Raw genomic sequence first — 27,533 nt, 5'->3', positions numbered from 1 at the left:
TAGTTGGCTGCGTCGGGTGGTGGAGGGTGACGACACATGTATACTTACGCGATCTAACCCAAAAACCTTTATGAATAATATTAGTCGCGAAAGCCCTACGTGTTAAACTGATATATGACCATACTTCACCACGCTGGTCAGTATATGCAAATGAAGGTAGGGGGAGATGTGAGGGCATAGACATTGATTTCCCTGCTGCCTTGTCATAGCCCCACATCAATTCAAACAAACAGTTGTGCATGGTGAGTTCCCGAGAAATGACAATAGTGGGTGCATTCCCGGTGGTTTTATTAGATGCATCCGGCCATAGGAACGTGGAATGGAATGTGAAATTTCTATCACAGGCTCAGGCTCGCAATCAGAGATGAGTTTCACTTTTTTTTTTACTCATGTAAACTCTGTTGTGGATGAATGTGTAATGAATACATGGATAAATGAATGAGAGTACGATTATTATCAATGGATCAATGAGTGTATGGTGACTCGATTAATTAATCAATTGCTGAATGAGTCTATGTACGATTAATCAATTGACGAATGCATAACTGAAAAAAATAGTTGATGAATGGATGCGTGTATGATAATTTCGTCGATAAATGTATGGATAAATCGATGAGTAAATAATCGATTAATCGATGCATTGCGTGATAAATGAATTGATTAGTGAACGAATGAGTGTGTGATAAATCCATTAATCAATGCGTGTATTAACCGATTAATTAATGCATTCACTATCAAAAATCGCGACCGAATGAATTAACCAACGATTGCGTGCACGAATGAACCAACAAACGAAACAATGGAGGGAGGAACGACTGCACAATTTTCGATAGATTGCAATCGCGTTTTTTTTGTGCGCGCGCGTGTGTTTGACCGCGCGCGGCTCCCGTTGCGCTACGAGCTCTGACGTCCCGGGGGCCAGAGGTCACGCCGGCTCCACGTGTAAGCGTCAAGTCCACGTGCGTGCCGCGGCGAGTTACTCGGTCCACCGAGCCCCCCCTCCCCACACCACCACCACCAACCTCGTCTCGTCCCCGTCAGGGTGAGGAGCAAAGCGTCCTCTCCCCCGGCTCACGCGAGCCAGCACGGCTCTCATCTCCGCTAGCGCCTCAGCCCCCCCCCCCCCCCGTGCGTATTAGGGCTGTCCCCCCTTCCAACCCAGCTTATATACATGCTCCAAGCACGTGTGTTGTTTCATTCAGACGCTGTCGCCTCGACAGACCTGGTCTTCACCTGAGGACGGCTACTTGCGTTGTGGCCGAAACGTCGTGAGAATTATTTTATTATGTTTTATTTTTATTATTTTATTACTTCCCTTCTATGTGACTTTACCGAAAGAACCAAGAAGATGAATACAAGTCCTGTTATAGCAAGGGTGTCACAGTTGGGTTTTTTTTTACAATCGGGTTTAATTGTCTTTTTATATTAAACCCGATCATCTGCGATTGGGAGAAATCCGGTTTAATTGGTTCTAATTGCAGAACCGCAATTCGCCAACTTCTCAACGATGATGGGCTTCATCCATTCCAAGCGAAGGAACTCACTGGCGCCCACGATTGTGGAGGAGAAGCTCCTCGTGTTCATCAAGACCAAACTGCCCGCCGCATTCTACGACTACCCCGTGCCCGACGGCCCCCCCGAGTACGATAGCAGCACCGACGAGGAAGCAGCCTAAGCCTTGGATCAGAGTTTCGTATTCATTAAACCAGGCTTTAATTCCCCAAAATCGGGTTTAATTGTATTAAAGAAAAAACCCGATGCCTGCCTCTGGAAAAATCGGGTTTTTTCCACCCCATGTGTTATAGAGGCTTCTTTGTGACGTTAAACCCGCCACCATCCCGACGTAGCCAACTCGTAATGTTTGTCACGGAAACAGAACGTGGCCAATTCGTGCAGGAGAGTGAACCCGCAACATTTACAATTGGGAGTGCACGGTCACGTTTCGCCCGTAGTTACAACCAGCTTCATCAGGCGGCGGCCAAAAGCTGCGGAGAAATCCTCCCGTGTCGCTCTGTGAGCAGTCCTTGTTGTCGTTCCACTGCTGGATGAGCTCCCTCCCGATTCCCGTGCGGGTCGCGAGGGGTTTGATTTGACCGGCACAGTCCTCTGGGTGAAGGAGGGTGCAGGCAGCGTGTAGTTGGTGGGGAGCAGAGAAGTTGCAAGCTCAGCAATGCGTTGTGGCAAGGAGCCATCCACTTAGTTCGTACGCATAGAGGGGAGAGAGGGGGGTTAACCCAAATGCGTGTGTATGGGGGTGAAGCCTCAATAATTTGTCTATATTGGCCTTCAAATGAGTTAGTCCGGCGGTGGACTATCTATTTGCTTAAACAACCTCTCTCTTTGTGCCGATATTTGTTCTCTCTCTGTCTGTCCTTGTGATTGTCTGCTTGTATGTCTGTCTATAGTTTTCTAGTTAGATTTTTGTTGCTATTTCTTTTATGCCTGATGATGATTGCTTGTGTTGCAATCGAAACGTCGTAATATGCTATTATTTAATTTATTATTGTATCTTTAGACGTGACGTAACCGAAAGAAACAAAGAATAATTCCTGCAGTCACGAAAGCTCCAAAATTAAGATTGCTTAAACAAGTTAATATTAGTAATCCTTGATCGTTTCTGCGTGGATTAAATATCGGACGTTCTATAGGATTCGGGGTGGGGGGGGGGGTGTAGAAAGTCCGTGTGCGTACAGGGAGGGGTGGAGGGGTCAAGTTTTGACAGATTTGTGCGAACGGACTCAATGGATGGCCCCCAACGGCGCCTCGCCGCCGCCGCAGAAGCAGCAGCAGCAGCAGCTTCAGTAGCCTCTAGGCTCCAACATCGCTCCCTCTAAGATGATCCCGATGTTAACGAGACACCGGTCAAATTGACCAGAGCGTTGCCCAGAAATTGGGTGGATAAAGCATGGCGTATACAGGACATGTTTTTGTTTGTTACAAATATGCAAACGACGTTTTACCCTGACAGCAACCCCCACCACCAGTTTCCGTGCTGCTGATCAGATTATATCCGAGGAACGAGAGATTCATGTTTGGAAAGTATTGCCATAATCCGTGCCAGCGCATGATTTACTGAAAATAGTTTTGATATCATCCTAGCTGCATTGGAATCATTTGTTAATCCACTAAATTAATCATTAATTCTCCCTTCCCCTGCAGATGGCTACAGAATGATCTGAATAGGATTTGACTTATACGAATACCTGCACACGACCTCCAGGTATTAAGTCTATTCTTGCGATGTCCTCCTCTTCACCTGTGTAGGCGGGGTTGATGTCACATCGCCTATGTACGCCTCGGGATGGGAGCTAATTTTAATACAGGAGTTTAGTTCTGGCAATCGCCTGATTATACTGGTTGCGATCCTGATTTGAAGCTTTCGTCACTGCAGGAATCCATACTCTTTGGTTCTTTCGGTAGAGTCACATAGAAATAAAATCAAACAAATCACTTCAGCAATTTTTTCTTGCCGTGGTTGTCCCACCTGATGACGGACGCTTGTGTTGCGCCCGAAACGTCGTATTTTATTTTATTTCTAACTACGTGACTTTACCGAAAGAACCAAAGAGTATACTGGTTGCAATTATCACTGAAACGTCGTACCCGAATTGTTCAATAACGCGAATGGCTCATTAACAAACCGATGTGCTGAAAGTATTATCAATTGGCGTGTTCACGCGACAACTTCGCGCCACGGTGACGAGATGTAAACTACCTCGCCTGGGATGCAGGAGGTCGTGGGTTCCATCCCGACTCTGACGCCTGCTGTATATTTGTAGTTTGCGTATACCTCTCCCCGTGGTCGCTTGGATTTTTATCCGCATCCTCCGATTACTCCCTCCACATTTATAAACGTGCGTTTAGAGTATTTGGCTGCTATAAATTGTCCACGCGATGATAAGCCGTTTCGTTGAGATATCATTTGCGGCCAGGTTGCTTCTGAAAAAGAGCTATATAGGGTCAGTGGGCCTTACCTTGTAAAATAAAGAAGAGTTTAATCGTTTTTAACTTGATTCTGTTGTGTCAAGTGGAGGAGAGTTCAACACAATGGCATTGTACTCGTGTGATCTGACCCCTAAAACATCAATTTTGAATGCACTTTCTGCTCTCGTTTTTATTGTAAACTGATGTTCTCGGCACGGTCACCATTGGACGAAAATCATCACATATTTGGTTTTGCACTTCATCATCACCACGATGCATGGGCAGATAGCCTGTAGGTGTCCACTGCACATTTCGTCATTTGTTTCCACTTTCCTCTCGTCTTGTGCCAATATGCTTGACTGCCATGCGAAGAACATTACTCCCTGGAGCAGGGTGGCTGGGAGAGCGCTGCCACATACCGTGTGGGCGAGAGGTTGCTTGCAGAGGTCTTGGAGGTAGTTCTGTGATATCCGCTTCTGTGGTCCGTTTTCTAACTATGAGTCGGCAAGAGAAATGGGTAATTTTTCTCATGAATTGACACCAATAGCACAAGAGGAATAACATTCGGTGGAAAAAAATACCAAAAAATTACTATTAGCAAAACAGACCCTGAACATTTATTATACTGGAGGAATCCATCCAATGAGCTATAAATCAATTTTTCACAAATGTCCATCAGGGGCAGATAAACACTTAACTGGACAAATTAACTTGTGGGTCATCAAGTTTTTCCCAGGATACGCTGTTTCATATGCCGAGCGATGCCTGTAAATGGCAGATTTAAGTCGACTTCAATCATGTCGTGCTGTGGCTCTCTTGTAGGAGCACCAGAGCTGGCAGCGCTGCTGTGTGCAGCCGTCACGAGCGAACGGCATGGCCGTGCTGTTAATCGAGCCCTTCTATGGCGGCTCGCACAGGTACGACACGGACGCACGGCTGGCACGCACCCGCGACATGAATCGCACTGGCAAAAGCCGTCGCCGTGAATAGGAGGGATACCGCGGTGGTTCTAAAATCACGCGAGAGGTTAAAACCTGGGCTTAATTTCTGCCAGGGCAGAAATCCAGAACGTATTCCCCTGCCACTTTCAAACGGCGGGGGGGGGGGGAGGGGGGGCGGCCTGAAAATATTCCAGGAGAAATTAAGCCTTGGCTAGAACCATGTGGGGGAGGAAGACGAATGTTGGGTGTTATGTCTTTGAGCAGCGTTTGTGTTGCGCTGTAACCGTAAACAATTCGTTCGTTGTGCTGGGTAATCAGATGCAGCAGATAGGAGGAAGGTCACAGCCTTTGAGCTGGAGTGCTCGAGAAGACCTGCATATGCTGTGGACAGCAAGAAGAGCCGATGAAAGAGCACTACAAGAGTTTAGTGCAATGGCTCGGCTGTACACTGTCATAGAAAGATGGAAAGTAAAGCACTTTGGACACATGGATAAGTGTGATGGGGGGAAAACTTGGAGAAACTGTCGATGTTTGTTCAAGTGGAAGGAGAAGGAATTGAGAGGCTGACAGAGACGATGATTGACAGATAGCATTGTAAATGTAACAGGGAGGACAGTAAACCAGTGTTGTAGCAGAGCCCAACATCATGGAGAGGTCGCGGATCCATAGTAATGAATAGAGCAGCAGACAGAGAGTTAGATCGAGTAATATAAATGTGTCGTTAAACTCGCCGCCACCACCACCACCCGACACAGCCAATTAGTAAAGTTTGTTACGTAAACAAAACGCGCCACTTGGTTACCGCTTCAGGACACCGGTGTGTTGGAGAGTAAATGCACAACAACATTTACAATTCGAGTGCTGTGACGTTTCGCTCGTGATTACAGCAACCAGCTTCGTCAGGCAATAGCTCAAATTGTGACAGGGTGCTGTGCTGCGTCTCGTGTCTCGTTATGTCTCGTTGCGTAGCGTCGCGTTCACGTCGTGTTCACGTTGTGTTCACGTCATGTTCACGTCCCGGCAGGCAGCTGATGGACCTGCTGGCACAGGAGCTGGGCACCGGCTGTTCGCTGCACACAATGCCCGCCAAGAAGTGGCCGTGGCGAGCGCGCACCTCCGCCCTCTACCTCTCGCAGACGATCCCTGCCAGCCACGCTTACAGGTGAAGGCCGTCTTTTTGGACGGCAGGGTAGCGCAGTGGGCACGTGCATACGTACGTTGAACCTCTTTCGCCACCGTACGTAGGCAACCGTGCTAATCGGAGGTGCGGGGGGGGGTGAAGGACAACAAACTACTTGTTCTTCACGGCAAGAAGGGCCGGGATTTGATTCCTGACTCGGATGCATCTCTCCGTGGAGTTTGTATGTTCTATGTTCTTACCCTATTCTTCATGGGTTTTCCCCTGGGGTTCTCTGGTTTCCTCCCGTAGTTATAAAAACATACGCAGTAACTGGCATTGGCCAAGCATCCCAGAGGCGAAAGATTAGCTGCAAATTATTGGGTTGTAATTACACGTGGCAATATTGCCCCCCCCCCTCCCTCCCCACTACTCTGAAAACTTGGCAGAACCCTTCTGAAAAAACGTGTCTTGAGGCTTCCCTGGGTAAATAAGCTATTCAGGTGATCAAGACCTCCATTACCACGTAAACTAATTTGTATTAAATTTCCACGTGGTGTCTGCCAGACCATGGCAGGCATCAACAACCACCGCCACCCCCCCCGCAGTGCAGCCCTCCTCAATTACCGGCCATCAGGAGCGTGCGACCGATATGTAACGGCCTGATTTGCATACGAATGGACAAACAAAAAAAAGATCGGTAATCGTAAAAAAAAAGCCGCACCGCAGGAGGGGGCTCCGCACGGACCGGAGTTTGAGAGACGCTGGCTCGACTTACAAGATGGCCGTTCACTCATTGTGCGCGTGTGTGCATCTCGCAAAGGTGGCTTTTTGTCCTCCGCTTCTGCGTTCGTTTGCATTGCGCGCGTCTGTTTTGCGGCGTAGTGGTGAGCGCGCTGCTTTGTGCTGTCTTGTGGCTTGAACTTAGGAGATGGGTGTTCACGTATTTGTGCGTGCGCCCATCTGTGAGCTCGTTCCTGATGCGTTAGGATGCGTGTGCCTGCCTGTTTGGTGGAGCGGGAGTGCAACGGTGATCCGAGTTCGATTCCCATTCACGGCCAACACTAGTGACGATTATCTGAATCGGTTCTGGGCCTTCCTTAGGTCGGCTGAGCCTCAAATGAGTACCTGGTGCAGTGTGTACAAATCGCCACTGGGGAGACAGACAACCACCCTCTCATGTGCAATGCCGGCTCGCTAACAGCACTTGCCCCAACAGTCTGTTACGACTATACGGGGGATCTTTGTCTTTGGTGGCACAGTGATTAATGCACTGTGCTACAAACCCATCGACCTGAGTTTGATTTTCGGACATGGCCAGCATCAGTGGCGAGTGATTGCAGACTGTGTGTCGGGCCTCCGCTTGGTTAACTCACACCACACACCAGATGCTACTCATCTTCAATGAGTAGTGCCCAGTGTGTGGTGTGTGAAACAAGCAGCGTTGGGGAGACAAAGGCAGTTGGGCATAGTGTCAGCCATACCACGAACGTGCGTGCCGTCCCTGCGTTAATAGGTGCTCGTTAACAGCACCTGCCCAAATAGCCTACGTGGGCTTCACGTGGGATCTTTGTTTTCTACCTATTTGTGATCGGTGCCATTGTGATTAGTCGCTCTTGCTGGACGAACCCAGTGGCCTAAGTTTGATCCCCAGCCTCGGCCAACATTAATCGTGAAGTGATTTCAGAACCTGTCCTATGCCTACCCTCGGTTGGCAGCTGCACCGTTGAGATCTGCTGTACCGGGGAGACAAAGGCAGCCGGGCGGGCGGGTGTGGTGCTGGCCACGCGTTTAGGTGCCGCTCACGGACAGCACTGACCCCCAACGGTCTGTTCAAGGCCACACGGGGGATCGTGTGTCTTTGCGTCTGCACAGGGTGCTGTTCGCCAGCTCGGTGCTGAACGTTGCGGAGCTCGTGGCGCTGCGGCCGGACCTGGCCCCACTGCACAAGGTGCTCTACTTCCACGAGAACCAGCTCGTGTACCCCGTGCGCAGCGCCCACGAGCGAGACTTTCAGTACGGATACAACCAAGTGCTGTCCTGGTTAGTACCGCTGGGGCGCGTGCGGGGTGCAGGCCAACCGTGCTGTCGATTCGCACCGGTGAGACGGAGGGCCACTTTGCAAGTGCGCTGCGGGCTTGGGTACAAACGCGCGTCACGTAGAACAATTCACTATTTATATTTTTAGCAGGCGAGGCCCGCTGAGCTATGTAGCTCTTTTTCAGAAGCGACTTGGGCGCAAATGATAGCCTCAACGAAGTGGCTTGTCGCGTGAACATTTATTGCAGCCAAATACTTTGAACGGCGTATACATTCTAAATGTCGAGGGAAAAACCGGAGGACCCGGAGAAAAATCCACGCGACCACGGGGAGAGAGACATGCAAACTCCAAATATACAGCGGGCGTCAGGGTAGGGATCGATCCCACGACCTCCTGAACACCAGGCGAGATAGTTAACATCTCACCACCGTGGTGCCCCATGTAAGGCCACAACCCAAAGTATAATTATATCTGTCTCTGCACATCAAGTATCTTATGCAATTTATCGGTCGATCGGCCTTCTGCGTATGTCATTTCAGCAGTACTTTTGTCGAAACCGATCCAGAGTTTGCTTGTACTGAACCACTGCTGCTGAAATGATGCTGCACTCCCTTAAGGCCGTGCGGCCGAGGGGTTGTGCTGTAAATGTTGCGAGGAAAGACATATGTGTGATGGAGATATATTGCCTATTTTGTTATCTGCGCATGGTTGTGATAGAGGCAACACATGATTGCATTGCACTGGTGGGAGAAAGTAAAGAGCAACTTCTGATACAAACACAGTGTTTCGGATATAAGCTGCTCAGCTGGCCTTGCTCCCAAGAAGTGTGTTCATATGCAGCTTCTAATTGTGCTTAATCCTCTGTACCAATCAGCAATAATAATCACTAGCTTGTTCTCGAAATGTTAACGTTCGCTTCCTTGCTGGCTTGCTGCTTTGCTTTTGCCGTTCTGTTTTTTTCAATTTCAGCCTCGCCGCAGATGTGGTCGTGTTCAACTCGCGGTTCAACATGGAGTCATTCCTGGGCTCCATCTCGGGTTTCATGAACGCGATTCCCGACCATCGGCCTCGTGACTTGGAGGCTGCCATCCGTCCGAAATGCCGCGTCCTTCATTTCCCTATTCGCTTCCCTCCCTCCGACAGCCGGTAAGTCCGCCCAGGCAGTATAAATCGGTTCGCAGCAGTTTATCGATTGGCGGGTTCGCATGTGTTTGTGGAGTGAAGTGTGGGTGACGCGCAAGTCGTCCGTGAGACATCTGGCCATGATTGAATCGTAGTCCAAGAATACCGTCCAGAGCAGTGGTTCTCAACCGGGAGTGCACGGCATGTCCCAGGGGATGAGTGAGGTGATTTATAAATGTGTGAAATTATTTCATACATGAGAGTCATTGGTGAATGATCATGTATGAATCTGCCAATATAAACTACGTTAGATTCAGATCCGTATGGTAACCCTAGAACAACATGTATGTATGTATGTTGAGCTTCTTCCGCACCGGCCATAGCCAACCGTGCTAATCGTACACAATCTGGTTTCCGAGAGTAACCAGCGAGTGCGAACAACTTTCATCATCCACTCGGAGCGTCTGTTGACTTTTGTGTTATTCGCTTGCAGTTCCTAGCGAGTTTATAAACCGAATAGCACAGTGCTCCATTGAATCAATAGCACCTTGAGTTTACCAACGGGAGGCGTACCTTCGCTGACGTCCGTTCGGAAAACAAAGACTCCGAAACTTCGACGGCAGCTTTGCCGTGCCTCGGTCAACGGCAGAGAACACTCACTTCAACGCCATTTTGCCCGGCGTCGATGCCGCACTCGTCCTCGCCTCTCAGCAGATCGGGCCACCCGTATCCATCAGTCTGGCCCGCTAATGTTAAGGACGCGCGTGCGTAAGTTCTCAACGCGCGCGCACGGATGGGGCCACCCAACCCCCCCCCCGCCCCTCTCCTCCCTCCCCCATTGCTTTATATAAAACGGCTGCTTACAATAATAATAATAGATTATGGAGAGGGATTCCGGTTTGTAATTCCCTGCTGAGATTAGAGACGAAGAAATCCGCGTGCGTGCGTGGTGTGTGTGTTTTTTTTTGTTGCCCTCTTCTCTCTTCAACATTTTTTTTTCGTGTAACCAATAACACGTCCTCCCCTCGCAGAGGAGCGCAGGAGTTTCGGAATCTGTTGGGCCAGTGTTATTGCAAAAAAACGAAAAACACACACGAGATGTAAAAATAGAGAGAGGAGAGAGAGAGAGACTCAACAAAGGGAGAGCCTGTCTTTACACGGGCCAGACGTCAGCAATTCGGTGATGTGGCCATCGCTCTCCGGATATGACGATCCCTGCTGATAACCGGATGTTTGCATAAACTTTTGACTGAGAGCGCCGGGAATCGGCGGTCTCGGGACGCCTCTGCCGGAAACTTTCTTGGTGGGAGGTGGTGGGGGGGGGGGGCAGGGGGAGTGGGGGAAACTTCTGAGGTGATTGTTTTAAGTTTCAAACACATCCCGGCACGGTCAGAGAAAATAACTCCCACCCGCACACCCCGTGCACGCGGCACGCACGTACGTGCAAACCGTCAGCTGCTTGGACAGTCGACTAAAATGGGTCATTTAGCCAGGTTACTGTGTCACGGAGTGAGACGCTAAACGACCGTCAGCGTCGTCAGTCTTTGATCTATCCACTGCTGGACAAAGGCCCCCCCCCCCAGTCTGTCGCTACCTCTACCGGTTGTGCGATGTAACAACAACAAGGGTGTGCCCGCACGCGAGCCAATTACATAGCTCCGTCTCCTGGCTGTGCGTTCCCTCCGCTGCACCGCGCGACGTTTGCGTCTGCACCCGTGACCCGCCTGCCAGCGAGCCTTCGGCACTTGACTTGGCCTCAAAGTGCACCTGGCCAAGCACGAGTGGTGATATCAGAGTCTCTTCGTGGCGTATGACGACCGTTGTAGTTGTTGTTGAAGCTAAATTATTTTGCGAAACAATATGGATCCTTTACACCATTGGAACCTCATTTGCCAGTAGAAAAATATGATAATTGGTTTTTTACCCTTTTATCTGGCAACAAAACTGACACCTTTTTTACAAGGAGTCATGTTTGCATAGACCACAAGTACCTGCAGTCGGAATGCAAACAAAAAACACAACTCTGATAATGTATGCACTGTCCTTGAAGTTGTTGGTCCACACCCGAAACAGCTTTCCGTAGAGCCTAGTCTCACATGGTGTTGGACCAGATGACGCCAAAAGGCGCACGAGTTATATTATCAGAGTTGTGTTTTTTGTTTGCATTCCGACTGCAGGTATTGTGGTCTATGCAAACATGACTCATTGTAAAAAAGGTGTCAGTTTTGTTGCCAGATAAAAGGGTAAAAAACCAATTATAATATGGATCCTCTGGAGAAATGCATATACACAGCATGCTAATGTGTTATGTAATGTACGTCTTTGGTTTTTATTTTTTTTTATTCAGTTTTCTGATGTTCGAGATTACGCGAGTTGACGTTTGAAAAATGTACGATACAAATGGGCCAGTATACGACGGTTTGTCGTTTTGGTCACCCAGGTCACTTGCAAATGAGACGCACCTAGTCTCCTCTTGACCTCTCATCTGGTTAAACGGAAGAAACGATACTTGACCAACACTTTGCAGAAAACCAAACGCATGCACACCCCACAGATGGACAAGGAAACGGCAGTGGGCGTGAGCTCCTGCAGGGTGATGAGGATTTAGATATCGGCAGTAAACGCACGTGTGCTGGCTACTCGTGCATTTGTTATCCTGGGAGCTTGTTATGAAGAAGAAACTCCCAGCTCGAGTAACAATACTTAAAATGAACATATATCTTGAAATGTAATGACCTGTCTCGTAATACAGCCGAAATATGTTTTCTTGGATATATACATTTAAACAACACGTGGGCGTTTTTGAAGTCCTGCGAAGGCAAAATAAAATGAGACTTTGAAATTTCACAAATGTTACAACATTTGAATGTGTTTTTCGATGCTCCCAATTTGACTTTCATGTTATTTTAATGACCAGCAAACCAGTACAAGATGTTGTTGGTTTTTTTTTACTATCAATTTTGCTCTTACACTTTCATTGCTTGTCATCTAGCATTAAGTCATGAAACAAAAAATATACTTTCATTATAGAATAGCAAATTTGTGAAAAAGTGTTGTTCTAACTGCCACCGATTTCTGTTATGTAATGGCGATTGTGCCGTTGTGTGCCAACTAATGTCTCTTTCGTGTAATGCTGTTGGCTTCATCCGTGCCAACGCCAATGAAGCACGTGTATGTACGACACGGTACCAAGGTAGAGGGGCAGCCCTGCAATAGTTAGTTCACGCTACTGCTAGTAGAAGGACCCTCCAGTGGAGGGAGCTCGAGAGAGCCGCCCTCTAGAGGATAATGCGGCCTCACTCTTCCATGCTGGAGGATCTGCGAGTACCCACACTTTACCCCACTACACACAGCCTTCCAATCAACTGACTGTGGTCGCACCGTCTATGTCTACCCAGAAGTCAAACCCCGGTCTAACCCCGGTTAGACTGCGGGGTGTACAAAGGCGGTGGTGGGGCGGGGTCGGAGGGCGGTTTTGAGAAACTTGCACCGTTGCTTCAACTGCCGTGGTGGGGAGATGGAATCAAACTGGCGAGTTCTGCATTGTCGGCCCAGTGTGCTGATTTTTACACAACCGTGGCAGTGCCTCACTGTGTGTGGCGCTGCCGCGGTGGAGAGATGTTAACTACCACGCTTGGTATACAGGAGGTCGTCAGTTCGATCCCGACTCTTGTGTATTTGGAGTTTGCACGTTCTCCACGTAGCCGTGTGGATTTTTCTCCGGGTCTTCCAACGTGCATTCTAGAGTATTTGGTTGCTATAAATTTCCACGTGATAAGCCACTTCGTCGGGCTATCGTTTGCGGCCAGGTCGCTTCTGCAAAAGAGCAATGTCGCTCAGTGGAGCCTTGCCTGGTAAAATAAAATAAAAAATAGTTTAGAATAGTGTAGACACCGAGGTATTGCTCAAGGAGATTGTCTGATTCTCTTGCACCTCGTTTGATGGAACAAGTTTCTTTCAGGGTGAGCCGGACGATGCGTTTGGGAGCACGGAACCCGACATCCACTCTCCCCGCCAAGGTGTGCTGCCTGCCCTCGGTGCCTTCCCTCGCCTCTTCTGCCCCCCGTGGTCTGGAACTCCCTTCCCCCGGACCTTTCGTGCTATCAGCTCTCCCGCCACTCCTCAAATACGGGCTCGAGACCTTCCTCCTGTCCTCTGCCGATGACTGCTTCTGCGTGCTTAAGTAAACAAAGCGAACACGGGGAGAACACGCAAACTCCAAATATACAGGTGTCAAGGGTCGGCATCGAACCCACGACCTCCTGCATACCAGGCGAGGTAGTCAACATCTCGCCACCTGCTTTTACAAGCTTTCTCCATCGCTCAAGATTTGTGTAAAGCGCTTTGAGGCCTTGTGCGAATTGCGCTCTAGAAAACGGGCTGCTTCGTGATTATTATTAATATTTTAAGTGTGATAATAAGTGTTGTGAACGCTGTGGCGATGCGGTGTGTACAGGCGACCCGGACATGACTGGGCCAGTCGTGAATTATGAGAAAATTCCCTGCGCTGCTTCCGGACCGTCTTTGCCTCCTCCTTCTCCTCGTCGTCCGAGCGGAGCTCAGCCGCTTCACATCCTGTGGCCTCACCGCTGGTACGCTTACTGCGTTTGTTTTCGCGATTTAAATTTTTTATTATTTGTTCCGCATGATGGAGAGATAGATAGAGAACGAAAGAAAGAAAATAAATCAATCATCGCAATTTTCTCTTCCGCTGTGCAAATGTTTTTTTTTTTTCGACTTGCACAAGCTGAAACTCTGCTACATTTTTGACGCGGTCGTCGTGAGCGGTCGCGAAAGTTTTGCCCGGCGTGTGTTTTTTTTGCGCTGTGCTTTACGCGCCGACGCCTCGTTTTATTTCGCCAAACAAAGAAAAAACGATGACAAACGATCCGACGCGAGCGGCTCGACGCGGAAACACAAACGCTCACCGGCTACGCCGCCGTCCACCGCTGTATAGGTGCAGGGATGGAATTGTTTGAAAAGAGTGCGTGTAGGAGACAGCTCAATCTTGAGAGGCCATGGGGGAAGGCAAGCCTTGCCTGCCTGCCTGCCATTCTAGCTGCATGCAACTTTTCCTCATTCACTCACTCACTCGCTCGCTTGCTCAACCCCACTCGCCACATCCCCTCCCGTCCCAACTACCCACTCTCGCCCCGCTCGCTCGCTCGCCCGAGTGCCCGCCTGTCTCGCGGAGACAGCCCCGTGTTGACAATGCTGGCTGCCGCTTCCACACACACGGCTCCGCACGCCGCCCTGCGCTCCTGCGTTCTAATCTCTGGAGTACGACATCAAACGCAAGTGAAATTTAAACAGAGCTGGGATTACAGCTGCCCGCGCAGAGGCGCAAACGGCCGTGGAGAGCGAGGGGGAGAGAGAGAGAGAGAGAAAATCAGCGGAGGTATAAAAAATAAAAAATTCAAAGCGGGGAGGGAGAGCGATGAAATTGGAAGGGTGGTTTGGTTGGTTGTGGGAGGGTGGTGGGTTTGGTGGGTGAGTTGGTGGGTTTGGTGGGTGGGTGCGACTCTGTAGCCGTGACCTTGCTTAAAAGGGGGAGGTCATACAACAAAAACTTTACGCGAATATTAAACGCCAAACAGAATGAGCGGGAATGCGATCTGTGTTTGTCGTGCCCTCTGCCGTGGCTCTCACTCGCCGTGTGTGAGGAAAAGCTGCGATACCCATCGCTTCATTGTAGATTGTCTCGCAATTTGGTCAGTCCCCAATTTGTATGTCATCGTCTTCACACGAAGCTCGCAAATTCAAAGGACACTGCTGCGGATCAGTCAGTTTGTGCACGCATGAGCAGTCATTACAACGTGTGTTAAATAATGTACCAACATTTTTTATATATTATGTGAGTGGGTGGCTGGCAGAGTGGATGTGTGGGTGGATGTGTTGTGATATGGGTGGCTGGGCAGTTGAATGGCTGCGTTTAGGGGCGGCCGAGTGGGTAGGTTGTGGTTTGGGTGGCTGGGTTTGGGTAGCTGAGTGGCTGGGGAGTGGATGGCTGGGTGAGTGGATGGCTGGGTGACTGGCTGAGTGGCTGGGTAGGCGGATGGCTGGCTGAGTGGGTGGCTGGCCGGCTGGGTAGGTGGATGCGTTGATGGCTAACTGAGCAGGTGGCTGGGTGGCTGGGTGGGTGGATGGCCGAGTGGTTGGGTGTGTTGGTTGTGGTCGAGTTGGTACGTGATGGAAATCCCGTGCGGGAGACACTTCTGAGCGTGGAGCAGCAAGCCACTTGATGCTTTTTTCATCTTCGTATAAATCCCCCTCCCACACCCGCCCCCTCCAATCCGCGCTTGTTGCCAACCCCACCACCTTCCCGATGCGCTGTCGCGAGATTTGTGTGTGTGACAAGTCAATTGTGCGCCGGGCCCGGCACGGTAATTACAGGATTGGACGGATCGCACCGGTGTCCCCGCGTTTCCATTTCGCTGCAATCGGCCTTTTGATGTCGGGGCGAAAACACGAAGTGCAACCAGCCGTTAAAGTACACCGCAGAATTGGCTTTCTCGTCCCGGAAGATTTGGAAAATGAATATGGACAAAACAGAGTAATCTGCTTTTTGCATGTTTTGCCCGACCGTTACTTGATTTTTTATTTTATTTTACTGCGGCATATATTCTCGCATGGCTGGCATAATCTCATTTGGACATTGGACCCCTCGTGTAGTTGATGTGCGAGGCGGCTTATGGAGCGCTGGCGCCGCTCCGCTGGCCAATTGAGCGTTTCTGAGCGGAGCGACGCAACGGCGGTTCCACAGCTCGGAGCGTCGTCGTCGTTCGGCAGAGCACGTGGCCACGACAGATATTGAAGTATTTATTTATTTCCCCCCACGCCCCCCCTCCCCCCCCCGCCTACCACTTTGCCCGCTTCTGATCTGATACGGGAGTGAGTCGGCATGTGTCTCAGGTGGCGCATCGGCCGGTCACCTCAAGTCAGTCGACCCATGGCACCTGGGTCTGTTCCGTGACCTCCTGCCAGCGGGCGGTTTGACACTTTACTTGGCCTTAACGTGCACATAGCCTGGCATAAGCACCCTGGTGATGTCACCGCCACTTAGTGGCGAATGGCAGTTGTCGTTGTCTCGTAGATCTTGTAAAAGTGGCCATGCCAGCGACGTCAATGATTACGTTTGTTCAGGTCACCTTGACGGCACTCAGAAATGCCCGGCATGGACGGTCCTTTTCACAATACGGCATTCACTCGTTCGCGATTTTGGCCATTTGGCATTTTGGCCATTTGCCATTTTGGCTATCCGCGATTTTGGCCATTGCCGATTTTGGCCATTGCCGATTTTGGCCGTTGCCGATTTTGGCCGTTGCCGATTTTGGCCGTTGCCGATTTTGGCCGTTGCCGATTTTGGCCGTTGCCGATTTTGGCCATTGCCGATTTTGGCCATTGCCGATTTTGGCCATTGCCGATTTTGGCCATCCGCGATTTTGGCCATCCGCGATTTTGGCCATCCGCGATTTTGGCCATCCGCGATTTTGGCCATCCGCGATTTTGGCCATCCGCGATTTTGGCCATCTGCGATTTTGGCCATCTGCGATTTTGGCCATCTGCGATTTTAGCCATCTGCGATTTTGGCCATCCGCAAACGCATATGGAACTCTACGTGACTGCATCGAGAGACAGAGAAAAATAAAGTGATGAGATCATTTTCATGTAAAGCTTGCTTACGTATTTATTTCAGGCAATTTTGGTCGGCCAATATCATGATACGCGAAATTTGCTATTCACGAGCATCTCCGGAACGTATCCCGCACGATAACGAGGGGAAAAATGTAATCGCAAAAATCAGCCGTGGTCAATCCACTGCTGGATCAAAGTCTCCCCATGCCTTCGCCACCTCTCGCGGCCCTGCATTGTGACGATTCACCCCGCACCTGCGTACGAGTTGATTTCATCGCTCCATGTCCATTGTGCACGTCATCTCTTGAGCGTGTTTATTTCTCCTTTAGCTGCCACTATTGTTAGTCTCAATCACCGGCTCATCGTCCCTGTTAGAGACACGTCTTCTCCACTTGCGTTTCATCACGGTCAGTACGATGGACCTAATTTGCTTATGTTCTCAAATCCATCAGGTCCTCTTTCTATCGAAACAATTCCAAACGTGCGTCTTTCTGTGCTTCTATGCGCACTTTTCAGTTTTTGTTCAGTTTTCTTTGTCAGTGTCCAAGGAACTGTTTATCATTATTATCGATAAACAATGATTTTGATGCCCACGGTAAATAAAACATGTACATGCGATTAATTGTACGTTTGACCATTGCGTTCGCTGCAACGTTAGCAAAGGATCGTTCGCACAGGCCGAGTCGTGACCCTGAATCGTTGCGAGAATTTTATTTTTCACCGTGACACCTCTTGACTGCCACAAGCAGCCAGCGGTGTTGCGCGTTGCCCGCGTTACAAACAAACGGGTCTGGCACCGGAACAGAGATTCACACTGCAGACTCGGTCCCTTGGCTTCTGGAGTCCCTCGCTGAAGCGTGAGTGGGGGACACGGCCCCCCTCCATGTCCCTACTCATCTCCCGCCCGACGGAGGAAGCTGTCGTCACGCCATCGATTTTGGAAGTTCGCTCGTGAGTCTCGCAACGCGAGAGTGCTCTCGCGCTGTACGGAGCGAAATGAAGTGGCTTCTCCACTCTGCCTGGAAGGCAGGGGACGGACCGCGTGACCCGGTCACCGGACTGATGACTCTCTCGACGCGCCGCGCACACACACGCTCGCTCGCGCGCGCCCGGTAGGGAGAGGTTAAGCATCGCTCTGCGCCGTGACGCGTCGCAGGAGGCCACGCCAGGACGGTGGTGGTGGCGGAGGAGGAGGAGGGGGCAAGCGCCGCCGACCCGAGGGATTTATTTTGCGTTAATGTGCGCACGGGAGAAGGAGCTGCACTTGTAATGCCGCGGCCATGTGGAGTGAATTCTGAGCAATACAGATGAGCCGTTAATGCAGTACCCGCGGCCATCCGATGGCACGTGTTAAGTAGAAACAGAAAGATGTGTACGTGTGTATTTTAAAGCCGCAGATTTTTTTTTGTCTGTTCATTTTACAGAAGGCAACAGAAAAACTGGCTGTGCTACTAACTTACGCTGTAATACGGTGCGAAAGAAGTTCATCATACATACGTACCATGTCGTTAGCTGAATGCGCGTCGCAAATATCGAATTATGGAATTTGCAAATGCCATGTTCGCGTGTATAAAACGGTGTAATGTTAATGCACAATATGTATGTCTACGTATATAAAATAGACGTGTCTGGTTAACCTACGTTTTGTTACGCACGACGTAGGAAACTGAATGAATGCCCGCCGTGAATATCTAATTACAGAATTTACAAACGCTCCCCGCATGGGCGTGTAAAACGAATGGCACAACGCACGCGTCGGCGCGCCGCGCACTTTTTTTAACACGTGCGTGCGCGCGTAATAAGAAACGGTTTAAAACGAACGCCGGTTAAAGGGCGCGGTGGAGAGCGAGAAAAATTAGCCTCGCGTTTCAGAGAGCACAGCCCGCAACTGACCGCAGGAACCCTCGGGGCGGAGGGGGGGGGGAGAATGGAATTCAATTTGCAGCCGTTTAGCGCAAGCGCGGTAGTGAAGCCAGAGGGTACGAGTCTCATTAGGTGAGGTGTGCGCACTCTCCTGCCGTTCGACGCGCGAGGTGCATCATCCCCTGATGCTCCACGGTGCAGAGTTTTGCACCTTTTCCTCGGCGCACACGGCACGTAACGTGTAACCGGTATCAATTAGCATTCCGTTTTTTATCGCTTGCTTTAATGCGGATTTATTACCGGTCTTTGGAGCATAGCTGTGAAGAAAGGCGGCTTACGTGAGCTGCCGTGCTAATAATTTATAACGTTTTCATCTTCGGGGCAGTTTCATTCTGATCAAAGTCAAGGTGAACGAACACTCCTTAGGATCATTGTTTAGAGAAAAAAAACACATTTTTAGTTGTATTTTCCCCAGATTTATTCTCAGTATGCTATCGTGCTATCGTTGTTGTGCTATCATCGCTATGCTATCGTAACGCCGTGTTACGTAATTTCCCCCCGGAGGTCACTTTCACTTCGACCCCCGTCATGCCTTTATTAGTTATTAGGAGCACACATTCCAATACGCTGCAAATATTGTACGCTTCATATGAAACTGCCGTTACTTCTCACGGTTGGATATAAGCCAAATGAAGAGCAAATAAAAATAATAATTGTGCAATCATTTTAGACTGGCCTAAGAACTAGCAACTTGTCACGCTTGGGAATCCGATTTAGTTACGCACAGTTGCCCTGATTCACACGCAGAGGTTGATTTCTCTGACCCCTGAAAGACACCCCAGCCACCTCACAGAAGCTTCTTGCAAACGTTGTGCCGACGGAAGCAATACGCCTTCCCCGAGGAGTACGGTATTGGAGAGTTTTTAAATCCTCACCAAAAATTACTTGTACTCGCGTCACTCGAGAAATATCAAGATGCATTCCATCGGTTAGATACGCGAGATACCGTGCGATGTCGTGCACGAGAAATAATGACGTTGAGGGGCTTCCCAAAATATACACGCCTCGAGGAATTCTGAGTTCAGTCCTTAACTTTGTGCAGTGTTCAAAGACAAGCTGACAGTGCATGCATAGCTGTCAACCCATACGGTTTACCCGTATTCTTGTACAGGGAAAATGAGTTTTCAGGCCGTTTCAATACGGGCAACAACAAAAACAATGTCTATTTGTTTGTGTTTCTCCCTTGTGATGGGACTTTGTCGGATGAACGTTGAGAAGTACAAGGTTTGTGCATGGCATTGAAGAAATTGTCACGTGGAACTCGGGGAGCAAAAGTTCCTTCTCAGTTTCATGGGGAAACTCACAGAATAATAGGGTGAGCGGCACACAAAAACCCCTGTGGGAATTTTGCACCTTTGAGATTCGATTAAATACGCGAGACTTTGACCTCGACGCTGTTGATGGGGGGGGTGGGGGAGCCCAATCTCCCTCCTCCTCTAACCTCGGGTGCACAGCGTTTCGGGACTCATTGCCGCGGAGTTTTCTGTACCCCCCCCGCCCCCCCTCCACGGCGCGGTTTGTACTCTCGCACCGGGCTGCTACTGTAAGTTTGTTTTTATAGGACTCGTAAAATTGTAACTTCGTCAGTGGGCAGACACACCGCGAAAGTCTCACCTTGAGAGTCGCATCGAAGCCGGGCGCGCAGCACCCACCACATTTCGCGATCTGCGGCTGGCTTTTTGCCGCCCCCACGGCAAAGCCGTGTTCGAACGTGGACCCGGCGGGAGAGGGACCAGTGACGTGGGACGCGAGATGGAGGCGGTTTTTTCGGAAAGCTGACGAGTTCTGTTTAGGGCCCACCTGCCTAGCTGCCACTACTCGGGGGAAGCGTGCTAATCCCGCACGCCGACGAACAGTTACCCCCCCCCCCCCCCTTAATAACGCTCATTAACACGCGCGAGGTATTACCAGCAGATCAAAGCGAGAGAGGGGGGGGGGGGGGACAGCAGAGCAATTAATCTTCAAGTTACAATTAAGGTAATCCTAGGCCATGATGGGAAAAGCGCTTATTAGAATCCATCACTGCGGCGGACGGAGAATTATGGCGTTTTGCGCACCGCCGTTCGCAGGGCTCATTATTACGCGCACGCCCCCGTAATGTAAATACGGCAGGCTGGCGGGCAGGAATTATGAGGCGGACATTTTGGAAAATAATGGGGATGTTTGAAGTTGGCGGAGAGTACCTTTGGGGGTTGCGGGGAGGGGGGAGAGGGGACCCGAAATTCTCTCTGCCCTTGGATGCTGAGCCACGCAGTCACTGGGACATCCAGACGACTGCCAGCGCTTAATTTGCAGCAGATGCTTAGAAAGGAACCTATGCAAAAATGTCTCCTCGCTCTTGGTTTATTTAGCTTTGATTTATTTCCAATGTAAGTAAATCTCTTGTCTTTATTGTTCTTCATGGACAGTCATTTTGTTTGCGTGCGCGCATTTTTTTTGTTCAAAAGGTCACGGGTTTCTTTTTCTTTAAATTAACGTGTTTTATTATCATTATTTCTGTTTGTTACAGGGAACACGATAAGAATCCCGAACTCTTCTTCGAGACGTTGTTCAAGCTGAAGGAAGCGGGCTGCTCGTTCAGAGTTTCCGTTCTGGGTGAAACCTACACCACGGTGCCATGTAAATAACCACACCTGCGCATGTCGCCTCTTCATTGACGTTTAGACCATTTCGATGATTTTGCTGCTACAAATGTCCAAATGATATGCCACTTTGTTGAGCTATCATATGCGATAGGCCCAGTCGTGTTTGAAAAATAAGTTAACATTTCAGTGGACTTTGTCTGATAGGTTGGGGATGGTTTCGTGTTGTATTTGTTTGTGTTTGAGTGATTTGTTTACCTTTCTTGTACTTTGCACTGCCGTCGTGTTTTTTGTTGTTGTTTGTTGTAACGTTCTTACCCTGCCCCTACTGGACATCTGTGAACAAGAGCTTTATAGCTCATCGGATTCCTCCAGCATAAATATATATTCTGATTCATTGGCCATTGCGCCTCGTTTTTTTTTTTAAGCTCATCGCATGAAAAACAAACCTCCCTCGCAAAAAAGGCGATTTCGGTACGCAGAATAAAATAAAAGTCCCCCCCCTCCCGCTCGTCACCGTCCCAACGCAGTTGGACAACGACCTGGGTTGGAGAAACGGTCACAGCTCTCGGAATTCTCCCTCCCGCCAACGCTCGCCGGTTCTGTCGAGTAAAAGTCCCCCGCGTCGTCTGCCGCCCGTGTGTTTTTTTCCAGTCGGCTAGTAAAGCGGGGCTCCGAATTGCCATTAACTTTGCCGCTCCGGCTAAATGGCTGGGGCGGAGTGGGGTGGTTAGTGGCGGGGGGGGGGACGAGAATTGTGGGGGGGAAAAGGGGCTGGTGGGCGGAGGGGGGGGGCACGCACGTGGTGGTTGCGGAGCGTGCTGCTGCTGATGCTGCTGCTGCTGTCATCGGCGTTTCAGAACACCGGAGCAATCCCATTTACCCGACGCTTGTCGGCTATCGCGCACCCACCCGCCCCCCCGCCACCGCCCCCCCCCCCTTTTAATTCCACCTTCATTAAGGGCAGCCTCGATACGGGTTGTGAAATGAGGCGTGGAGCTGCTTTGATTAAGCTAACTGCAGTGGTGCACTTGTAACTTGTGCGTGATATCAGTGGGATGGATGGGTCGCTGTGTTGTGCTGAGGCCAGCATAATGTGTCCAGGTCTAAAGGAAGTGCCCCCCCCCCTCACCTCCCAACCCCCCACTCCGCCTTCCCCACAGCCGTACCCATTCTTGCCACTGCGTGTGCTTTCACACGTGATAAAACCCTAGCCCCTGATTGTATTTAAAACATTTTACATTTTAATCATTCCGCCTTGACCACCTCCACACTGGCCAGGCTGGTGAAGTATGGTCAAACAAGCCCCCATGGCCAACACACTGTGTGGGGCAGCCCTTCATCCAGCAGTCGAATTCACACAGCCGATGTGCACATGGCGTACACCCTCTGCGGTACGCGTTACTGTGCGGCGGGCTTCTTTAGCGCGGCAAGCGACAACTTCAATCGTTGAGAATTGTTTTTTTACCCTTCTATCTGGCAACAAAACTGACACCCTTTTTTACAAGGAGTCAGTGTTTGCATAGACCACAATACCTGCAGCCATAATATCAGAGTTATGTTTTTTTTGCATTATGGCTGCAGGTATTGTGGTCTATGCAAACATGACTCCTTGTAAAAAAGGTGTCAGTTTTGTTGCCAGATAGAAGGGTAAAAAACCAATTCTCATATTTTTTACTGGCAAATGAGGTTCCAATGGTGTAAATAACTTCAATCGTTGTTTGTCGTCGCCGCCGCCGTTGACCACGATCAATCCACTGCTGGACGAAGGCGCTCTCTCCCGAAGCCGCCGGTGACGGCCGAGCCTTTTCTCGTGCGAGCGACAACTCCCGTAACGGTGTGCGCGTGGTTTTTTTTTGCGGTTTTTTTTTTGTCTCCTCCCCCGTCAGCTGTTTTCGAGGAGGCTCGCAGGCGGCTCACGGACGAGATCCTCCACTGGGGCTTCCAGGCGAGCCGGGAGGACTACTACGGAGTCCTCGCGGCGGCGGACGTCGCCGTCTCCACTGCCAAACACGAGTTCTTCGGCGTTGCCATGCAAGTCTCGAGTTTTCCTTTTCTTTTTATTCTTCTTTGGTTTTTTTTTTCGTGATCTATCTCTTTCGTGGTAGAGGTCAGAATCTGCATTTAGAATAATTTATTTAGGCCGGAGGAATCCGATGAGCTGTGAAGCTCTTTTTCACCGACGTCCAGTACGGGATGGCCCTGCCGAAGTCTTGCTCTCGCCAACCGCTGGCCTGCTGCAAAGGGCCTCCCACCGCATAAAGCTCAAGAGAGAGCCCCTGTAACCGAGTGTTTATTTGGCCAACTATTGTACACACTGGCCAGGCATCTTGAATCATCCAAAACCTTGTACCTAAGCCCGATTTTTCTGTATTTCCCCCCCCCCCCCCCCAGTTTAATCCGAATATCTGGAACACATCCTTAATGGCGGCTAAATGTAGGGCAGCAGTGGAAATGCATTGAGAGGAATAAAAGTGACTCGCGAGATAGGCAGAGGTGTAGATAGGGTGACAGGCAGAGGCGTGGAGGTAGTGGATGAATCGGGGAAAATGCCACCCGTGTAATTGTAGCCCAGGAGTCGGTGAGAGTGTTGTCGTTTAATTTTTTAGTGTGGTATCCGCAGGCTTGAAGCGGCACACTGCGGATGCTACCCTCTCTGCCCCGACGCCCTGGTCTATCCCGAGATCTTCCCCGGTAAGGTCACCCCGGTAAGGTCACCCCGCCTTGCTTCACAGCACACTGTGTGTTGAGGGTAAAGGCGCATCCCCTGCAATTTGCTGCGCTTCACGCCGTCACTGCTGTGGGAAGGGCCCCCACTCGAGAGAGTACTCTCCCGAACACCTAATAGGAGGAATTAAGGCCTAAAAATAAATGAAGAATGTCTGTACAAATGAGTTAAGTGAAGGCAGTGTAGTAATGCTGACGATAACCTGTGGATATGATGACCTGTTATAAGTATACGGTTAAGTCGTAGGGCAAGTACAGGATGATTCCTGTATATCAATAGTAGGGCGAGTGGTACAGTGTATATGTAATAGGAGTGGAAATGAGTATCTGGTGCGGTGTGTAAACATCGCCACTGGGGAGACAAATGCGGCCGGGCGTGGTGCTGGCCACCCACCGCCTCGTGTGCCGTGCCGACCTTCATAGGTGCTACTCGCGAAGAGCACTTGCCCCTACAGTCTGAGAACCCGAACACAGCCGCTGAAGCAACTGCAAAATCTTTGTGCCCAGCCTGCCTCACTGGCACAGCGGTTCGCGCACTAAGCAACGAACCCGGCGCCCTGACTTAGATTCCTTGCCACGGCTAACATCTGGCGACAGGCGAGGCTACGATTTTGCCACGGAGGTGTCACGGTGATTAAAACATTAGCAATTTTTTTAAAGTCCATTAAATAATGGATGAAGTCAATGAAACAGCTGTAGAAACATTCGATTTGGCGCTTCCTTTATTTTTCTTTTCAAAATGTACATAGGGAAGATGGGGTGGGGTGGGGTGGGAGGGAGTGGTGCTACGCCCACCTTACTCCATAACATCTCCACGAATTATTGCTTTTCCCACCTCCGTGACTTGTGAATGTGCCTTAAAATAACCGTGTCAAAATATCGTAGCCTTAAGCGACGAGCGATATCTGAACCTGTCCTGGGACGCTCTGACCTTCAGCACCTTCACCGACCCATAGCTGACCAGTGTGAAGCGTGATAGATGAAACCCCCACGGCGTGGGGGAAGCCTTCACCCAGCCGTGGCTTTACAAAGGGACATGAATTATTACAATTGCTTGTACTGGTATACAAGTCTCTTACGTGCGCGCGTGCGTGCGCTGTGTTTTTTTTTTTCCCCCCCTCGCAGCTCAGTGTCTGTTCAGGACACCCGCGCAGCTGCTGAAGCAGCTGAGATATCTGTGTGCGAGGCCTGCCTCACTGCGGCAGCGCTCCGTCAAGGTTGGTTTTTGTCGGCTCACGGTTGACGGGAAATAAAACGTAAATAGGTGAAACGATGAGAATAGGTTTTCCCCTTTTTTTTCTGTCGACAAAACAGGTGTTAAGATGTTAAAACCACAAACTGAAACCTTTTACAAGGAATCATGTCTGCATTACAATACTTGTGGTCAGAATGCAAACAAAAAACACACTCTGATAATATATGCATTGTATTTGAAAGTGATTGGTCCACACCAGAGAGCTTTCTTTTGAGCCTCGTTTCAAGTGGTGTTAGAACAGAGGACACCAAAAGGCATCCTCTGGTCTAACCACATGCCCGATAAAGACTCAGACTCATGTACTAAAATAGCGGGACCCATAGCTAAACATAGGATCGATAGCCTCACACACAAACCCATGTACCCACATAGGGTCCCAGTCCTGCATAGAGACCTATGACTGCCTCCCTCTAGACATTAAATATGGCCCACTGTTTCTGTACAGCATCTTGAGATGCTATATAAATCCATATTGTCAAGTCGAGGTCATGCTTTCATATGTTTTGGCACAAATTTATCAAAGCTCGCAGATGTTACGTAAGACTTGGCTTGTTTCACCGCGTACAAATAATATAAAAGTTGTTGGTCCATCATTCTCCGCTGCTGGAAAGCAATGGCCCCAGAAGGACCACAGGCTGGCGCAACTAAATATTATAAAAAAATGTATTTGGTTTCCCTTTGTGTTTATTAGAGTCAACCTCAACAACACATAATCATTTATATTTCTAATGCACACCGTATTCGCTCAATCTCGTAGAGAGAAAACGACTCGGAGATGTGAGGAACCATATAACAAAAAAAAGTGTTTTTTTTTACCAGGTAAGGCCCACTGAGCTATATAGCTATTTTTCAGAAGCGACGTGGCTATCACAAATGACAGCTTAACGTTGTAGCTTATCACGTGGAAATGTATATAAGCCAAATACTTCTAAACGTGCGTTGAGTATAAACGTGGAGGTAAAACAAAAACGGAGGACCCGGAGAAAAATCCACGCCACCACATACAGGCGGGGAAGGCAGCCACGCGTTGAGCCGCCACCAACAGTTGTTAGCGGGCAATTAATGAGCGATTTACACGTGGGAGGAAACCGGAGAGCCCGGAGAAAACCCACGCTGCCAAACTGTCGCAATGAGTGGAGTCCACATGTTTTTCTGTACTGCCTTCTCCTGGCGAGCCAAGGGTATATGCCACCTCGACGCCCGCGGGAGAAAGGGAGCTTTGCAACGTCCGTGCGATCCACCGGCGCTGGATTATTGGCGTGCGCCACCACCCACCCGGCCCGAACAACACGCTCTGTGCGATTATTCCTGCGGCCAAATCACGTGGAATGCGCTCGATCTTGTCAGATCTCAGAAGCTTAGCTTAGGCTTGAGCCTCGACGGGTGCCCGCCACGCACAAAACGAGTGGTCATGGGTTTGCTTCCAACTGCCGAACCCCAAGAAGGTCGGCCTAAACTTTGTCCACGCATGGATGCCCCTTTTATCAATCCACTGCTAGATGAGGTCCCGCCCCACACCGATTGGGCCGTAGGGGTTATTTGACAAGACTTAACCATGCTGGTCGGTGATTGCAGGGAGCATGTGTGTGGGAGCACAGTAGAGTATAATGGATGTTGGTGCTGCTACTGCTGCCCTCTACTGCCCGTCAATAAAGCCCCCCACAATGCATGCCCCGCCGAAAAGTTTACCGTCACCAAAATGTCCCTCGAGGAAATCGCAGACCAACTCACGTAGGCTTTCACGTTTCAGCCCACGTGCTGGGAGCTTGTTCAGGAACCGAACTGTTCAGTTCGTGACAACGCATCGGGAGGACGATACAGCACAACCGCGCGATCCTACGCGGTCGTACATTTGACGAACATTCTCGGGAGAGCAATTCGCACGTGTTTTAGGTTTGCAAATTCCCTCTCATGCCGCGGATGTGTGGGGGGGAGATTCTTTGGGAACGATTGAGTTCCCAGAATGTGGCGTGAAACGTAACACCTAGTGTCGCACAATACTCGGCACGACCCGAAAACGCATCGGGAGAGCTAAGCTCTTCCTTGTCGTGAGCTGGATTGCAAATTTAGTTTTCCCCGTGCAAAAGGATCCAATGGTGAGCATTGTAACTACAGGAAAATATTAGGATATTCGGAAGCCACTGGAGCTATGCACTTTTAAATATAGATTGAAAACAAATTCCTTTAGAACTGCTTTGTATTTAGTTTGTCCTTTCTCCCGCACCTCCGATTAGCACTGTTGGCAACGTACGGTGCAAAAGAAGTT

General features: G+C 49.8%; 1 protein-coding gene across 5 annotated transcripts in view; it reads left to right on the top strand.

The window, feature by feature from the left end:
• Positions 1-936: 936 nt before the first annotated feature.
• The window catches only part of GTDC1 (glycosyltransferase like domain containing 1), a 28,576-nt gene continuing 1,979 nt past the window's right edge, over positions 937-27,533 (top strand). Inside the window, exons 1-12 of one of the 5 annotated variants that reach the window (XM_061563414.1) lie at positions 951-1,042; positions 3,160-3,220; positions 4,747-4,841; positions 5,890-6,027; positions 7,858-8,025; positions 8,993-9,169; positions 13,097-13,164; positions 13,602-13,737; positions 21,213-21,322; positions 23,175-23,319; positions 23,909-23,979; positions 25,138-25,229. In XM_061563414.1, coding sequence (XP_061419398.1) covers positions 4,798-4,841; positions 5,890-6,027; positions 7,858-8,025; positions 8,993-9,169; positions 13,097-13,164; positions 13,602-13,737; positions 21,213-21,322; positions 23,175-23,319; positions 23,909-23,979; positions 25,138-25,229 — 1,149 coding nt within the window. In that variant the 5' untranslated portion in view covers positions 951-1,042; positions 3,160-3,220; positions 4,747-4,797. Of the gene's footprint in view, positions 1,043-1,143; positions 1,269-3,159; positions 3,221-4,746; positions 4,842-5,889; positions 6,028-7,857; positions 8,026-8,992; positions 9,170-13,096; positions 13,165-13,601; positions 13,738-21,212; positions 21,323-23,174; positions 23,320-23,908; positions 23,994-25,137; positions 25,230-27,533 lie in introns of those variants that run through there. The other 4 variants (XM_061563415.1, XR_009755980.1, XM_061563413.1 and 1 more) reach the window with 4 other exon arrangements.

The sequence above is a fragment of the Lethenteron reissneri genome, chromosome 31 (assembly GCF_015708825.2).
Source record: "Lethenteron reissneri isolate LAM-NWPU_2019-01 chromosome 31, ASM1570882v1, whole genome shotgun sequence".
Classification (NCBI taxonomy): domain Eukaryota; kingdom Metazoa; phylum Chordata; class Hyperoartia; order Petromyzontiformes; family Petromyzontidae; genus Lethenteron; species Lethenteron reissneri.
This window is presented reverse-complemented; position numbering and strand designations above follow the sequence as displayed.